The sequence below is a fragment of the Nannobrachium achirus genome, assembly GCF_963921795.1.
Source record: "Nannobrachium achirus genome assembly, chromosome: 7".
NCBI lineage: Eukaryota > Metazoa > Chordata > Actinopteri > Myctophiformes > Myctophidae > Nannobrachium > Nannobrachium achirus.
The window spans coordinates 68,980,717-68,998,991 of NC_137816.1; the positions used below are offsets into that span (position 1 = coordinate 68,980,717).

Genomic DNA, 18,275 nt, shown 5'->3' on the forward strand with positions numbered 1-18,275 from the left:
TCACCTACATACTCTACATACCCAGCCCATTAGGGGAATGGACCGGCCCCAGTCACCTACATACTCTACATACCCAGCCCATTAGGGGAATGGACCGGCCCCAGTCACCTACATACTCTACATACCCAGCCCATTAGGGGAATGGACCGGCCCCAGTCACCTACATACTCTACATACCCAGCCCATTAGGGGAATGGACCGGCCCCAGTCACCTACATACTCTACATACCCAGCCCATTAGGGAAATGGACCGGCCCCAGTCACCTACGTACTCTACATACCCAGCCCATTAGGGGAATGGACCGGCCCCAGTCACCTACATACTCTACATACCCAGCCCATTAGGGGAATGGACCGGCCCCAGTCACCTACATACTCTACATACCCAGCCCATTAGGGGAATGGACCGGCCCCAGTCACCTACATACTCTACATACCCAGCCCATTAGGGGAATGGACCGGCCCCAGTCACCTACATACTCTACATACCCAGCCCATTAGGGGAATGGACCGGCCCCAGTCACCTACATACTCTACATACCCAGCCCATTAGGGGAATGGACCGGCCCCAGTCACCTACATACTCTACATACCCAGCCCATTAGGGGAATGGACCGGCCCCAGTCACCTACATACTCTACATACCCAGCCCATTAGGGGAATGGACCGGCCCCAGTCACCTACATACTCTACATACCCAGCCCATTAGGGGAATGGACCGGCCCCAGTCACCTACATACTCTACATACCCAGCCCATTAGGGGAATGGACCGGCCCCAGTCACCTACATACTCTACATACCCAGCCCATTAGGGGAATGGACCGGCCCCAGTCACCTACGTACTCTACATACCCAGCCCATTAGGGGAATGGACCGGCCCCAGTCACCTACATACTCTACATACCCAGCCCATTAGGGGAATGGACCGGCCCCAGTCACCTACATACTCTACATACCCAGCCCATTAGGGGAATGGACCGGCCCCAGTCACCTACATACTCTACATACCCAGCCCATTACAGTACTTGCACACTCTGTTTGCGCAAGTAACTTATTTGAATATTATAACCACCCCTGGTGGTCTACTAGAGGAATCTTAACTCCATAGACACATGAAACACAGAAAAAGTACTCCTCTTTAAATAAACACTGAGTGTTTATTTAAAGAGGAGGTGTTGAGGCACCTCCTCTTTAAATAAACACTGCTTGTGCCCAGTTTGGTACAGACTGAAGCAACGGTGCACCTGTTCCCCCATGAGTAGGGATGGAGCTCCAAACCTGTAGTTCCAGGGACCACCCAGAAGCAAAATTTGAGTTACAGACGTTCGCTTTGAAAATACATATATTCAAAGATTTGCACACATTTTCACGACTTTTTCAAAAATAGCAGATCTACAAGCTCGCAGCGCGGCACTCGGTGCCGCGCTGTGAGCTTGTATATCTGCTATTTTTCACTGGTTAAAGCATTCAATAATTCTAGGCCTAAATGGGTCAAAGGTTACCTCCAGTATCAGGGTCATGGTAGTTGGGGTCCAGGCCTCGCTCCAACATCTTGCTGATCTTCTCTACCTGACCGTGTTGGATGAAATCCATGAACTTCCTGAGGTTGGCCTGGAGAGAGAGAGAGAGAGAGCAATCAGGGGGCGCAGTGGTTAGCGCTTCGCCTCACAGCTAGAAGGTCCTGGGTTCGATTCCCGCCGGGGGACGCTGTGGGCACTGGGGACGTGTTTCTCCCTCCGCGTCATCAGTGCCCACACCCTAGGTGGGGTTGGCAAAAGGGCCTTTCTGTGTGGAGTTTGCATGTTCTCCCCGTGTCTCCTAGGGTTGATACCCTCACAAAAACATGCAGTAATCCTGGTCTCTATACTGCCTCCCCCTGGCCAGCCGGGGCGCCTGATGGAGGGGAAAGGAACTGGTTGGAATAACGTGTTCCTTCCACGCGCTAGACGTCCAAACCGGGGAAATCCCCCCTGTCAGCTAAAAAGAAACAACTTGGACTCCTCATGCATAGAAGGAAGCATGAGGTCAGTCCGTTGTCTCCCCAGGCGCGGCAGAGGGAGAGCAGAGACCAGGCTAACTGGGTGAAAAAATGGGTTACAAAATCGTGGGATAAAAAAAAAAAAAAAAAAAAAAAAGAAAGTGGCATTTGGACGCAGTGTCAGCAGAGGTCAGAGGTCAGAGACAGTCACAGGGAGCGTGGGAGGTCATGGAAGAGAGGAGGAGGGGAGGGGGGGACCTGTGGATGAAAGCTGTCAGAGGACAAGAGAAGCAGAGCTGTTCTGTGAATGTGAAACAGTGTTGATTTGGTCGACTAAAACTATGACGAAAAATGTTTGTCGATCTGTGTTTTTTTCATTGACAAAAACTAAGCTGTGGTGACTTAAACTAAGACTAAATATATTGACAATTTCGTCAACAAAATAAAAACTAGACTAAAACGTTAGGGAGGGACTGGTGGAGAAGAGAGTCATTTGGTTGCTCTCAGGTGTTGCGTGCTGAAAATAGCCGATCTACACTAGCTTGTAGATCGGCTATTTTCAGCACGCAACCACGTGTAAAATCAGTCATTACGATGCCATCAAGACCTGCCAAAATACATTTGAGTTGACTAAATCAACTGTAGATTTAGTCGACTAAAATCGTATGATATTTAGTTGACTAAAATCAGACTAAAACTAAAACTTTTCTGGTAACTAAATTATGACTAAAACTAAATGACATTTTATTCAAAAGACTATGACTAAAAGTAAATCAAAATTTGCTGTCAAAAACAACACTGCTGTGAATGCTTTTCTCTTCTCTTCTCTTCTCTTTTCTCTTCTTTCCTTTACTTTTTCCTTTCCTTTCCTTTCCTTTCCTTTCCTTTCCTTTCCTTTCCAGGCCGCCTGGTATATAAATAGCTTCCAGAGCAGCTCCCTGAAGGAGGCACACAACGAGGGATGGATGAGGAGCAGAAGAAATGGAGAAAACAAAGGAAGAGAAAGAATTTTGACGAAGCAAGAGATTTGACGAAGCGATTCTCACTTGTTGAGTGACATTTAAAGGGACTACACCATGCTTTTAAAACTCTATTTTTTGAATAAATATATGCTCAAAATTGAGTCTTAGACAGGTTTTAACCCTCAACAAACAACCTGACCATTCCTTTTGTTTCTACTAGCTGTGCTATAATTAGGCTCTCCAGCTGCAATACCAAAACGGCCTTTGTTTGCTCAGGGGCGCATCTAGTGGGGTTTTTCCACCCCTCCCCCCTCCCCTCCTCTCCACTCCTCCAACGTTGACAACACATAATTTTAATATTGGGCCAATACAAAAAATGGATAATGTTGCAGCTCTGATTATAGCCTACTGTAGGCCTATGTTGTATGTTATAGGCCTACTGTCAAATGACACAGGGCGACCGTTGCTAGACCAGACATTAGAGAACGTTAATCTACATTAGACAATCAACCCCACCTGCATTGTATTTATGTATAATGTATAAAAATGTATGAAATATAACAGCCCATAAACCATAAAACTGTCTCCGCGACTCACAAATGGGTCCCGACCCAGTGTTTGGGAAACAGAGGGAAGCATCCATTTCATATAATAGTAAAGTACGTTCAGAATCGGCAATCGCTGTTTGGGGACAGTGAGGGGAGAGGAGGCGAGCTCGGCGGCCGGCCACCGCGGCGAGCTCCGCGGCGAGTGCTCCGCGGCGATGTGCTCCGCGGCGAGCTCCCACCCGGCCACCGCGGCTCGCTCCGTCACTGGATTGACAATTTAGGCCCAGGCTTCAGAAGGCCTCGGATCATTAAAAATTTTCTTTTGTTTCCTTGTTAGAAGGGACGAAGCTTGGGTCCTCGCAGTCTATAACGTCACATTTATAGTGCAATCCAGGAACGTTAAGACTTCTCCTTGGACACGTTGATAGCAAAAATGTTGATAGAATAAAAGAAGGAAGTGACTCTGTCTACTATACAGGGAGGCAGAGTGAGAGCACTGAGTGAGCAGCCCCAGAACAGTAAGCCAGCTGCAGATGGAGGTGGAGGCTAAGCAAATTAGAAACAAATGAGGGGCTGGGTTTACAACAGTAGCTCTGGTTTTTACCTGAAGGGCGGGGGGGGGGGGGGGGGGGGGGACGCGTGTGACGTCACATGCGTCAACTCTCAGAACAGCACTGTTCTGAGAACCCGTGGAAAGCTTTTCATCTCTGTCTGCCCAAAACCAGAGAAAGACACAATGGTCAGAAATAGGACTTTGTGAGGATAGAAGGTGCCAGTGGGACCCCAAAAAAAGGTTTTAAAATAGAAAAAGTGAAAATTCATGGTGTAGGCCCTTTAAGAGGTGGTGCCATAGTTTTGTACTTTTTCTGGTTTTCATGTGTCTAGGAGGTTGAGAGTACTTTAGACCCCCTGATGTGGTTGTTATGAGCAATGATGTATTCCCATTGTATTTTGGATTTCTTTCTCGAGGCTGCCACCTTGTGGGTCAAAAGTGCCGTTCCAGCTTTCAGGAAGAAACCAAAAACACACAGGGGAGACATATTTGCATGTTATAACCACACCTGGTGGTCTATTAGAGTAATGTTAACTCCATAGACACAAAACATATTATAACCACACCTGGGGGTCTGTTAGAGTAATGTTAACTCCATAGACACATACGAAACATATTATAACCACTAACCACACCTGGGTGTCTGTTAGAGTAATGTTAACTCCATAGACACATACAAAACATATTATAACCACACCTGGTGGTCTGTTAGAGTAATGTTAACTCCATAGACACATACAAAAGAGAAAAAGTACAAAACTATGGCACCACCTCTTTAACCAAGTACATCTGACTCTACTCTGCCTCCTAAGCACTGAGGTTGAGGTACTCCAGTGGATCTCCAAGCTTCTCCCTCAGTGAGTGAATGTTGTTAATGTTCACATGTTGATTGCTTCCATTAGAGGAAGCAGCTCCACTTAACACCACGGTGGAGAGCTGAGCACGAGGGCTTCAAACATTACGCCTGACAGCACTCAGCACACTCAATTATCCCGTGGACCTCCACAAACACAGGGATAACACACGTACGCACAAACGTACGCATGCACAAGTGGGCTATTGTGACAAATACAGTATGTACCCTGCCATTTGGATTGCCTGTGTTGATTTTGACAGCTAATCTTTATTATAGGTTTTAGTCATAGTCTTTTGAATACGTTTCCATTTAGTTTTCGTCATACTTTTTGTCATCTGAAATGTTTTAGTTTTAAGGTGATTTGCACACTGCTGCGTTATTTCGTTGTGCTTAGGAAATCCGAAATCCGCCCTTTTCTTCAGGCCAAGGAGAGAGAGAGGAGAGAGAGCAAGGGACCCAGTGGTGACGGTTGCGAAAAAATCGAATAAAAAAAATCTACCCTGGTCCGAAAATAAATAGGAAATGGGCAGCAGTGTGCAAACGTGATTGACATAACGTGAGGTTGATTTTTTGACGTGCTCCGAAATTCGCTCCGCTATTCGTCCGAAAAAATGCAGCAGTTCGAAGACGTTTAGTCTTTTTTTTTTTTTATGATTTTAATGAGTTTGTGAATGCAACCTGTAATGTTTGTGTCCTTGTGTGTTTTTCCTTAGTGGACACAAATACATTGTTAGACTGTCTGTGTGCGCGTGTGCATGTGCATGTGCATGATGCGCTGGCATTTGATTAGTTCTCTCAGAACCAATCAATAACCTGTTGTACCTTTGACCCCAAATACACTTCTAAAACGGTGGTAAAGTAGGATTATTATTATTACCTTCCAAGCTCACAACGCATCGCAGTGTGCTTTTTGTACTTTTGTCAAGCAATAATCGAGTAGCCTACTTTGAACTAAGTAGAAAAGCAGCATCTCTACTGTGACTCCAGTACTTCAAACACTATAATTAACAGAGACAGGCAGTCCTTCCTCATGCAAATACACCTCAACCTGAGCCTCTTCAGAAGCATGTGAACTCTGTCTGTCAGTCTGTTATCTCTCTGCCTCCTCTCCTCTCCTCCTCATAAGCTTTCATTCATCCTACGTAGATAGATACCTTTATTATCCCAAGGGGGAAATTCAGTTGTCCAGTTGTAGCATAGCAGTATACAGTTATTTACAAAGTTTCAGAGAAGTAAGAAAAAAGATAGATAAGAGGGGAAAAAAAGAGCAGTACAGTACCAATAAAGAGAAGGTGCATCAATAGAGGGGGCGAATAATATATAAGTATATATACATAAAGTGTCTTACAAAAAGAGATCGTAGCAGTCAATGATATTTAGTGCAAGTATCTCACTGTCATTGTTAAACAAAGCAAAATACTCAGAAACTACCAACACAACCTAATAGTGCAATGTCAAAAATCAGTGCAAAAAAAAAAAAAAAAAAAAAACAGCTCAGAGAAGAAGAAACTAGGAAGCGTGTCACGTCAGCCCTTCAGTCTGCAGGCCTTTTATGGTGTGAAACTGAGGCGTTGAAATTCGTCCAATATATAGCTTTAGTTTAAAACGTTTTGTTTTTATCACTGTATCTTCAGACGAGCACTGTGTTGTAGTTGAACCACCGTACTATAGCACTGTATTGTAGCTGAATGCTTGGTCTAACTTATGTTTTTGTGTCTCATTTCGCTGCATGGGGACCCCCTGGAACACCCTCAAGGACCCCTGTGGGGGTCCCCTGACCACACTTTTTGTGGGACTGGGGAGGCCCGCCCCCACTTGATCATGATTGGAGGAAGGCCCCCGCCAGTCACCTACATGAAATCTGAAACGTATCACTTACTTATTTTCAATTCACTCACGAACCCCCAGGATATCCCACCTGTTACCCCATCACTCCCCCTCTGCATTAAGTTCCAAGAATGTTTCACTAACAGAATCACCGAGCTCAGATCGGTGCACTCCCTCAGGCCTACCGTTTTAGAGCCCCGCCCCTCCCATGCTCCGGCTCACTGCCACTCTCTCTCCGTTCGTCCCGCTCACTCTCCCCTCACTCACTGAAGCGGTCATGCACTTGCGGCCCACAAATTGTCAGTCAGACTCCATGCCCTCCCAGCTTCTCAAAGATGTCTTTGATACAATCGGCCCCACTGTCCTCCAACTTATCAACTCCTCCCTCCTCTCCGGTTCCGTCCCAGTCACTTTAAAACATGCTATCATTCATCCTCTTCTCAAGAAGAAACACTTAGATGCCACCAGCATGTCCAATGTCAGGCCCATTTCACTACTACCGTTTCTGTCATCTAGGCACAACTTCAATCATTTTTAATTATGCATGGCTCACATGAAACATTCCAGTCAGGTTTTCAACTCGGGCATAGTACCGAATCTGCCCTCTTGCGTGTTTTTAACGACCTACTTTTAACAGCTGACATTGGCAAAACCTCAGTCCTAGTTCTACTAGATCTCTCAGCCGCTTTTGACACCGTCCATCATGAAATACTCCTCTCCCGTCTAGAACACCATGTGGGTATCACCGGCCTTGCCCTAGCTTGGTTCCGGTCCTACCTCACTGGCAGAACCTTTTCTGTCCAGCTAGGGGAGTTTACATCACCCGCATCTCCCCTTACCTCTGGTGTTCCCCAAGGCTCAATCCTGGGTCCTATCCTCTTCCTCCTATATGCTTCCCCTAGGTGCCATTTTCACTAAACACAAAATCCCCTTCCACTGCTATAAAGATGACGTCCAAATTTATCTTCCCCTTACTGTTAATACAAACGACTCCCTTGATGAGTTATTACTCAACATTACTGGAACTAAAGTTGTACTGACTCTGACCTCTAACGTACTTTTCCCTGAGAGGGTTGCTCTGGCGTCTTGCTGTGGCTCCCATTATTGCTTTAAAAGGAAAAATATACTGTATATATATATTCTTGACTTATTTGCACTGACTTTGGTCACCTTTTTTTCAGGCCCTGCTCTATTGGGTTGTGTTGGTTGTACTGTGTATTATTGCGGTGTTGATATGGCGGTGCGATACTTGTGTTGCATGACTGCATTGACTAGCAGTGACTGTTATGTGCACTCTTTTGTTTGGCACTGTTTGCTAAGTTATGCTTGAGTATAGCTTTTTTGTGTGTGACGTGTCACTTATGAGCGTTGAATGTTTCGTGGTCACTTTATGTATATATTCTTTCGGCACTTTATGTTTTATTTATCTTTTTTTTTTTGCTTGCTCTTTGGACTGTATACTACAGTACTCTTTTTCTTTTTCTTAAGTCTCTGTAAATTGTAACCTTAACTGCTGTACTGCCTCTGGGCAACTGAATTTCCCCTGTGGGGTAATAAAGGTATCTATCTATCTATCTATCTATCTATCTATCTATCTATCTATCTATCTATCTATCTAACTGCCTAAATGAAGTTAAAGCCTAGATGGCTACTAATTTCCTCAACCTCAATGACAGCAAGACAGAAATCATCTTTTTTGGCAATAACACTCCACCTTCCACCAACAAACTCGGTCCCCTAACCTCTAACATCTGTCCCTCTGTTAAAAACCTTGGTGTTACACTCGATAGTAATTTATCCGTCAACAACCACATTAGCTCTGTCATCAAAAGCAGTTTCTTTCAATTAAGACTCCTAGCCAAAGTCAAAGCCTATCTCCTTCCTAAGCAACTCGAAATGGCCATCCATGCTTTCATATCCTCCAGGCTTGATTATTGTAATGCACTTTATAAAGGCATTGAGCAGTCTGAACTAAGGTGCTTGCAACTATTGCAAAACGCTGCCGCCCGCCTCCTCAACATAGACTGTATAAAAGATATGGACAAAGCGAAGCCATTGGTTTCTATGCAGCGCAAATGACACAATACGGGTCCTTGGCATGGGTGTTGCCATCATAGATTGTAAAGGCATCAGAGGATGCTATTGGCTGCCAACGGTCACGTGCAACCGCAGGGATACATGGGAGAATGTGGTCGGAGCCTCCCTAAATATACAGCACACGAAGAAGAACACAGCCGGCTAGTATCAGTTCATTTGGCGGCCAATCATAGGAAGTTTTACTTTCGTATTGGAGTCATTTTAAATGGGCAGAACTATGCCCCTGCTCCTCACAGGCACCAAAAAGCGAGAACACATCACTCCAGTCTTAGCTAATCTCCACTGGCTTCCAGTCCATTTTAGAATTCATTTTAAAGTTATTTTATTTGCTTTTAAATCCTTAAATGGGCTGGCCCCGCCCCCTACATCACAGAGCTCATTGAGCCCTATCGCCCAAGCAGGGCTCTGAGGTCCGCTGACCAGTAACTCCTGGTGGCTCCCACAATAGACCATATTCACACCGCGGCCATCTTGGATCACATGACTTCCTGGGATAGCAGCCTGCATTACAAACCATTGTGAACAATGGAGCGATGGTCCCAACATATGAGTTCTATTCAACCAATTTATTTTTACCAAATTGACAAATGGGCAGATGACAACATCAACATCCCCAAAAGGATTAAATATAAGGGTATATTCACAATATTCATGGTAGTTAGGTTGCAGTGTTATGAACTGATTAAAGGTGTGGGTTATAGTCTCACATACCACGGCAATTAAAGGGAAACCAGCCAATCAGAATCAAGGAATGGAACTAGCCGTTTTAGAATGTTCCTTAACCCATTTAGACCTGCTGCTACCTATACGTTGTATTACCCTTAAGGCCGGCTGCTACGTCTGTGTCACATCAGTATTTGCTATACATATAGCAACATAATTTATTTTACATTTTTGGAATAAGAAATTGAAGGTTTTCAGAAACCTTAGGTTAGGTTTTAGAAGGCGTTTTCAGAATCGGCCTCAGGTCTAAATGGGTTAAACTAGCCTCATATTATGCTTTACTTTATAATGTTTTTTTATTCTTATGCTGTATGGTAATTGTTTTACATGTTTCTTCACTTGATGCATTCTGTACAGCACTTTGGGCAATGGTTTTTGTTGTAAATGTGCTATATAAATAAAGGTTGATTTGATTTGATTTGATTTGATTTGATTTGATTTGATTTACCCTACCTTTAAAGTGACGGTACACACATTAACCGGTTAAGAGTTTCTTCAATATTATGTATCAGTCCTTACCTTGGTGTGGAGCTTAGCGATCAGTTTCTCGTCCACCAGGGGGGGCTGTCGGTACACTCTGCTCTTGTAGCGGAACTGTGGAGAGGAAAGGGTTAAAAAGCAATTTGTCTTTGACCTATATTCAGTATAGAGTGTCCTGACGAGTGGCTTCACCGCTTGGTATGGGTACTATAGTGTCCTGGACCGCAGGGACGTGCTGGCCATTGGGAAAAGCGGGACAACTCCCGAACGGCCGCTTCATTCCCGGCCGGTCCAGGCCGGCCATTAGGAAAACAATTAAAATAAAATGTCGGCCTTCGTTCCATTTTGGGGGCTGGGCGGCCAACAAAGTAAATCGTCACTGTCGGGCAGAAATCTTGTATCTCCAAGTTTCAAATTTGTAATTTTTTTCGCAAAGCAAAGCCCTGCTTCATCATACAAGGCCGTCGCACAAAAGTAGTGAAAACAGCAGATCTACAAGCACACAACGCCTCGCGGTTTGAGGCGTTGTGTGCTTGTAGATCGGCTGTTTTCTCTAGTTTAAATCATTTTTAAAATGATAAATACAAAACAAACGGTTTTGGACGTACAAGGTTTCCACCCAACAACGACGAAATATAACTTATGTAATTGGCCCACTGGCTTGTCACTTGTCATGATCTGAAATGTCAAATCTTTGAGTATCAGCAACGCTATAGAGAGAGATCTCTCTCTATAGCGCACAATGAGGGCCTCTCCAACTGTTTTTTCCGGGCTGAATCAGGGGCCCAGCACGTCCCTGCGCAAGGCTCTGCATAGAGTGGTGCAGTCAGCTCAGCGCATCGTAGGAAGTGAGCTTCCCCTCGACCCAGCAAGAGATACCGGAGTATCATGAGTTTGTATGTACCATTAGTGCCTGTTGAGATCGGCACATTTTCTGGGGCAACCAAGATCACACATTGTACTCACAAAAAAGCACCTGCAATGCAGTGCATTTGAAACTACATTGCAGTGCACATCATGGGGTGATCACTGCTTGCCTCCTGTGAATCGTTTTATTTTTATTTTTGTTTATTTTATATTTATTTCGTTGATATAAGTGAGGTCAGCAGACAAAGTGACAAAACCTATTAGTCTGTTGCCCTTGCTGATTGGCTGAGGGTACTCCCAGGGGATGGGTCCTGTACATACGTACCTCCAGACACGGGACTCCCTTGCTGATTGGCTGAGGGTACTCCCGGAGGGTGCGTTCCTCGTCCAGGAACTTGCCGTCGCGGCCGTTGGAGGCGGGCTGGAACAGACCGTAGTTCAGGACGTCCTTCAGGCTCTGGCTCAGCGTGCACAGGATGCGCTGCTTGGCCGCCCACACCGTGGCGTCTGGGTTGAAACGCATGCATTTCTGATGGGGGGGGGGGGGGGAGAGGGAGAGAGAGAGAGAGAGAGAGAGAGAGAGAGAGAGAGACATTAACTCTTTTACCGCTTTGGACGTTCCCGTTCGCCCCATTTTTCATGGCGGTGCGATGCCAATAGTACGTTCTTTGGCTCGTTCTTTTGTACCTTGTTTTGATGTCTGTAAACTGATGAGGGGTCGTGCGGTGTGTACAGTATAAGCATCTCCTGTAATCCTGCTTTGAAATCTCCACCTCACGTAAACATCAATAATGTCCAAATTCACTTCTTGGCTGCTAGCTGTCGTTCTATTGATCTGATGCGACTCTGCGCCCTGAATGTATGGAAGCTGCAGCGGCCCATTTCACATTAATTCTTGCATGAGGCTGCCCTCTACTGCTAGTATGATGTAATGAGGGGAAAAAAAAACGAATAGATCTTTGTCTATAACCTCGCAAAGGTAAGCTGCTTTTGCTGGCACAAGACCGAATAAATAAATAATAACATCTGGCAGTAAAACTGTTAAGCTTGTTAAGATCTGAATGACGCTGCCTAGCGGCATTTCCTGACGTTCCTTTAAACTTTGACCCTTGAACAGCTGATGTGAGAGTCAACAAAGTGCCGTTCTTCCGGCGTTTAGGTCTGTCCCAGAGGTGTTTAGGTCTGTCCCAGAGGTGTTTAGGTCAGTCCCAGAGGTGTTTAGGTCTGTCCCAGAGGTGTTTAGGTCTGTCCCAGAGGTGTTTAGGTCAGTCCCAGAGGCGTGACTAGCGTCACACAGACTCTCTGGGGCTGAGAGTCATTTGGGGCCCAGTGGCCGAGTCAGGCCGACCTGTGCTATCGGTTAAATCTAATATCCAGTAGCGGCTGCTTCCATTTCCTGTAATGGCTGCTACCATTTCAAAATAAAACATGTGTTGAATGATCGCATTACAAATATCCAATAACATGACTCTTGTTTTGAAATGCCCACCGGTATGACAGGAAGCTCTATTGGGACCCTTAGTGCTGCTGACAGAACACAGGCTGAAGAGACGTTCTGAACTTCAGAGTAAAAACAACACGTTGGGCATTATGGAATATAAAGTTTCAACACAAGACCTTGGGGCCAACCAAGAAACCAAGACAACGTAGACATTATGGAACCAAACGTGCCCAACTGCTCTTTTGTTGTCCTGGTGATTAAGTACTTAATTAATGTAAATAATGCTGTCCAAAGTTTGCAGTGATGCATTGCTGTCAAATAAACTGCGTGCTGTCCTAGTTGTATTAATGGATGATACGGTTGTGCTCAAAATGATTCCACCCCTCTCTGCAAATCTGGTTTATTGGCTAAATTCACAAACTGACAACTGAATGGAAAAAATAAATCATACAAGAACAATAGTAAATGGCTCAACAAAAGTAAAATGTCGTGCGTGCGTGCGTGCGTGCGTGCGTGTGTTCTTCAAATTCAATGCTAAATGCCACTTTCAATTTCAATTATTCAACTCATAATTACACCTGAAAACATCTGTAATCAACTGCAATCGACTAATCAAGGGCTTAAATTGTTGCATCAGCTGTGCTGTGCAATCTGGGTTAGGTTTAGGGTTGGGGTTAGGTTTAGGTTTAGGGTTAACCTAATCCAACTGGCCCAAATGTATGGGATGATAACTTGGGGATCGGGTGCACCGTAGGTGTGCTTGCGTTTGGGCTGTTTTCTGTTCCATTCCGTTCTTTTTTCCGACTGGTTTGATTGTCACACTCTGGTCTAAGTGTGGGTAATGTTTGGCCAAAAGGCACTGATACTATTATTCAAACATACTAGAAATGTCCAGAAACACTCAAGATAAGCTCTAACGCAAAATACTGAAGTAGAAAGGCAGAGTCTTTGTTCCAAAAAACAAGTGATTTATTCACCTTGGTGTTCAGGCAATCGTGGTCAAAAGTACAGAGACAAAACTATTTACAGCTCACTGGCCAGCAATCAGTATCAGGTCTGCTCCCCAACCACAGTTCTACATCAACTGATCTGAGAAGTGGCAGGTCTCCCTCTTATAGGCTAAGCCCCTCCCACTGGATCGTACCAATTCTGAAATCGATTCCACGATATAATATATAAACCAGACTCTTTCCATGTCCGGGGACAATATCATTCATGAACACATTTAAAGTCACATCACTCAAATAATTCTTCACATATCTCAAATCATTATACACATCTTAGAGGCCCCATTTCCCACTTTACTCAAACCCACAGGTATGGTTAGCTTCAGGTAATCAGGGCAGGTCTAAGTGAGCGCAGGTGTGTTCAATTCACTGTTTGTCAAATCCCGCCCCATTCTGCTCTGTCACTTGGACAAAAAAGCCAGGGCAGATTGTTTTTATAATGGCAGTGTGAATGGGGGGAGGGGGTATTTTCATTGCCTCATTATTGCTATTTAATGTACCAAAGGAAAAACATAGGTGATATTAATAAAAAGGGAAGACAAAATTGCAAAACAGAAGTTTCCCCCCCGAAAATACATGTTTTAATTAGTTTAATCCTCTGAAAAAGCATCTCTGAAGCATCTCTGAAGCATCTCTGACAGACTAACTGGTTGCGACCGTCAGGTCGCACTTACTATCAAAACCACCACAAAGTGTAAGTAACTCCGTCCCTCCGTCTGTCTGTCACACCTCACACGTCACACTATTGCCCTTCTCATATCTCCGCAACCGTTGCCCCGATCCATGCCAAATTTTGCACACACGTTCCTTGCCTGCCAAACTACAACCTCCAAGGACCCCCGGAGCTCCAGGGACCCCCAGGTCCCTGGGGGACCCCCAGATGTAAAAAATGACCAAATGTGCAAAAATGACCAAATGACCACCCCAACGGGGCTGCTCACGGGGAATTCCCGGGGACCACGGACTCCTGGTGCTCCAGAACGGATGCAAAAGTGGTGGCGCCCCCAGTGGAGGACCCCCTCCACTGCAGCTCACATAAAATGCCGTAACTCGGGCTAGGAGCGTCCGGGAGAGCCGGACATCATTTCTCACATGCCCCTCTTCTAGCGCCACCATGAGGCCGATTCTTGCAAAACACATTTTTGGACACTGCTCCTACAGATTTTGCCCTAAAATCACACAAATCGGTACACACTATGTCTACACGTCCCCCTACACTCAGGAACCAATGCCACTTACAGCCCTCTTTGTGTATACATGTCACCTGACGGTCGCTTATCTCCCGATTAGGGAGTCTTACTGGTAAGTAGTATAGCGAGGAAAAAAGCTTGCCTACGTAACGACAGGGACGTTTTAATACCTCTAAATTGGCTAATTAATAGGGGTGTAACGATATAGTAACTGAATCGAAAAATCGATTTTAATTTGCAATGATCTACTATATCGTTTGCAAAAGCAAAATATCGTACCGTTTTGGCTTTGTGTCGTATCGTTTTAAAATGCGGTAATCGGTATTGAATCGTTTTGCAATGCAAATATTTGATTGTTTGAAAAATAAGTATTTGTGCCTTGTATTTGGCAATTTTAAGAGGGAAAATATAAAAGAGGTGTCTAATTACCTTTCCATTCCATATAGCTACTCTTGGTCTATCGATAAATTTGTGTAATCTCTGTGTTCATGTCAAGGTGTGGGTTTGTCCATATGTGTTGAAATATAATGTTCATGTATTTGCTAGGGAATCACAGTGTTTACTTCCACAATAATATATTTTTTATACGATTTACACAGATTTCATTTCTTTGCTAGATACTATATCGATTTTAAATCATTGAATCGAATCGTATCGTATCACCATGAATGAACCAATATCGTCCATGTATCGTACCCTTAACCATTGTGATACGTATCGTAGTTAAAATGTATCGTTACACCCCTACTAATTAAACATTGTCCGAATTGTCAAATATTAGAGGCAGAAGGCGTTGTGAGCATGTAGATCTGCTATTTTCACAATAGAACCGTGTTAGACAAATGTAATGCCTCAACTCTTAGTGTTCGTCAGGGTGGGGGGGTCCCCGGTTAAAATATGATTATTGTATTTATACATTATTTTTGCGGCCTGAAATGGTTGAGAACCACTGCTCTAAATAAACAGCACTTCATGTGCGCTGAAAAGAGTGTAATTAGCGCTAAAGCCTCCCCGCTAACCAAACCCCGCTATCTATGGCCAGCCTCTGCAGCATCCCCGGGCCGTGGACAAACACAACAATGGAGGATTGTTGTGGTGTTTGGCGGGAGCAGAGGGGAGGATTAAGGTGGCTCGGTGCCCGAGGCATTCAGGAGAGAGCGTGTTTACAGCCGGACGGACACGTCTGCTCCGCGGGCGATAGCTAGCAGCCCTGCGTCTGCTCCGCGGGCGATAGCTAGCAGCCCTGCGTCCGCGATAAAGAGGCTGCGCGGAGATGAGCGCTGTGTGAACTTTGATGGAGCCTTAACCCTGCAAGACCCAAATTAATTTCTACTTGCCAAAAAAAAAAAAAAAAAAAATGTAAAAAATCAGATGGTGTTTTAGGAGTCCTAATCAAAGGAAAATGTAATGTTTAAAAATGAATGTTTTTTTTTTGTTTTTTTTATAGCCATGAATCATAAATCATGCTCTAATTTGCATTTTGGGGATATTTTTTAACATATATACATGTTCTAGACATTCTAATGATCACCAAAAAAATATATAAATATTACAGGCATTTTACTTATGTTTTAGTGCGGAATAACTTCAGTGAAAAAGTGAGATGTTGTTCGTCTAGACTCTGGACTCCAGAGATCTTGAAGTTGTGTGAATGTCAGCCTCTGTGGGGGGTATTTATATGCAAATATCCTGGCCAATGGCATTGTAATACTAAACAATAGGATTTAATGGTGATGAACAGGACAACTAATTATATATATTTTTTTAAATGATTTAAAAAATGTTGCCAAAAAGCAACGCTGGGCCCCTTGCAGGGTTAACTCTCAAACATCGGGGACGCGCCCGAGTCGCATTCGATTGCAACCACTTTAACCATTATTTTGTGCTTTATAACTATTGAAAAATAGCAGATATACAAGCTCGCAGCGCGGCACCGAGTGCCGCGCTGTGAGCTTGTATATCTGCTATTTTTGAAAAATCGTGAAAATGTGTGCAGGTCTTCCACCCGATCTTTTGACCCTCCCTCTAAATCAGTGCTTCTCAAACCTTTTCATTGTCAAGGACATCTATTTGGGCACGGACCCCCATCTCAAAATAATGTTGTTCCAGGGACCCCCATCTCAAAACATTTGCAAACATTTTCACGATTTTTCAAAAAAAAAGATCTGCTATTTTCCAATAGTTAAAGCAGTCAATACTTCTAGGCCTAAATGGGTTAATCCTCTGGCCTGGCACTGACGTGTGGGCACTAGATGGGCACTGGATGGGCACTGGATGGGCACTAGATGGGCAGCGGACCCCCAGAGCGGGCAGAGAGGCAGTGGAGATAGACAGATGATAACTAGGAGCAGCTGTTGACATTCATCAGTGTGTCTAATGAGTTTAAAGTTCATGTTGATGAATCACATTTCTATAGCGCTTTTCCAAGTGTTCAAAGCGCTTTACAATGAATGGTCCATTCATTCTATCTAATGTAATCCTGGGCTCTGCTCTCCCTCTGCCAACCTGGGGAGAGCAACGGACTGACCTCATGCTTCCTTCTGTGCATGAGGAGTCCAAGTTGCTTCTTTTCACCTGACAGGGGGGAGCTTCCCCGGTATAGGACGTAGTGCGTGGAAGGAACACGTTATTCCAACCAGTTCCTTTCCCCTCCATCAGGCGCCCCGGCTGGCCAGGGGGATCGAGGCAGTATAGACCAGGATTACAGCATGTTTTTTTGTTTTCTTGTGAGTGTACCTACCCTAGGAGACACGGGGAGAACATGCAAACTCCACACAGAAAGGCCCTTTCGCCAACCCCACCCTAGGGTGTGGGCACTGATGACGCGGAGGAGAGAACACGCCCCCAGCACCCACAGCGTCCCCCAGCGGGAATCGAACCCAGGACCTTCTAGCTGCTCTATTGCGACATAACTTGTTCGACTGGTGAGTTGTTAACTGGGTGAATGTTAACCTCTATGCCTAAACCTAACCCTAACCCTAACCCTAACCCTAACCCTAACCCTAACCCTAACCCTAAACCTAACCCTAACCTCAGTAAGGTGCCCTACACACTACAGGCGGTTGTCGTCGGGGCTGCCGCTAGGATCAGCGGTGGCCGCACCGCGGTGAGACACAAACACACTTGTTCAGTGATTAAACGCTGCGCGGTATTTCACAAAGATGAACACAATCCATCTCTCACCGCCCGCGTACGCATGCACAAACGAGCACGCTCGTGGGGGATTTCACGGGACCGCTCCCGCTCGCCTCGCCGCCCCAAAACCCCAAAATAGCCACCCACCTCCCATTGAAAATGAATTGCTAGGAGGCGGTGACCGCGCATAGTGTGGAACCCCCTTAACCCTGACGCGAGTGAGTAGCTAACTAACCGACGCTGCTACCCTCCAGTAGTGGAAGTAATGAAACGTAGAAAAGGCGAGGTTTCCCCTTACTTGATTACATGTTACTTTCCACCACGTTGTGAGCTTGTAGATCGGCTATTTTCAGCACGCAACCAAGTGTAAAATCAGCCATTATACAATGTCATCAAGGCCTGCCAAAATACATTTCAGTTGACTAAAATCAACTGTAGATTTAGTCGCCTAAAATCGTATGATATTCAGTCGACTAAAATTAGACTAAAACTAAAACTTTTCAGGTGACTAAATTATGACTAAAACTAAAAGACATTTAATTCAAAAGACTATGACTAAAACTAAATCAAAATTCGCAGTCAAAAACAACACTGGAAGTAATGAAACGTA

The 18,275-nt window shown here is 44.8% G+C and overlaps 1 protein-coding gene across 1 annotated transcript in view; it reads right to left on the reverse strand.

Moving 5' to 3' along the window:
- The window catches only part of shank2a (SH3 and multiple ankyrin repeat domains 2a), a gene marked incomplete at its 5' end in the record, with an annotated part of 314,465 nt that overhangs the window by 253,663 nt on the left and 42,527 nt on the right, over window positions 1-18,275 (reverse strand). Inside the window, 3 exon segments of the mRNA XM_080730420.1 lie at window positions 1,504-1,612; window positions 10,065-10,139; window positions 11,218-11,421. Of these exon segments, the coding sequence (XP_080586546.1) occupies window positions 1,504-1,612; window positions 10,065-10,139; window positions 11,218-11,421 (388 nt within the window).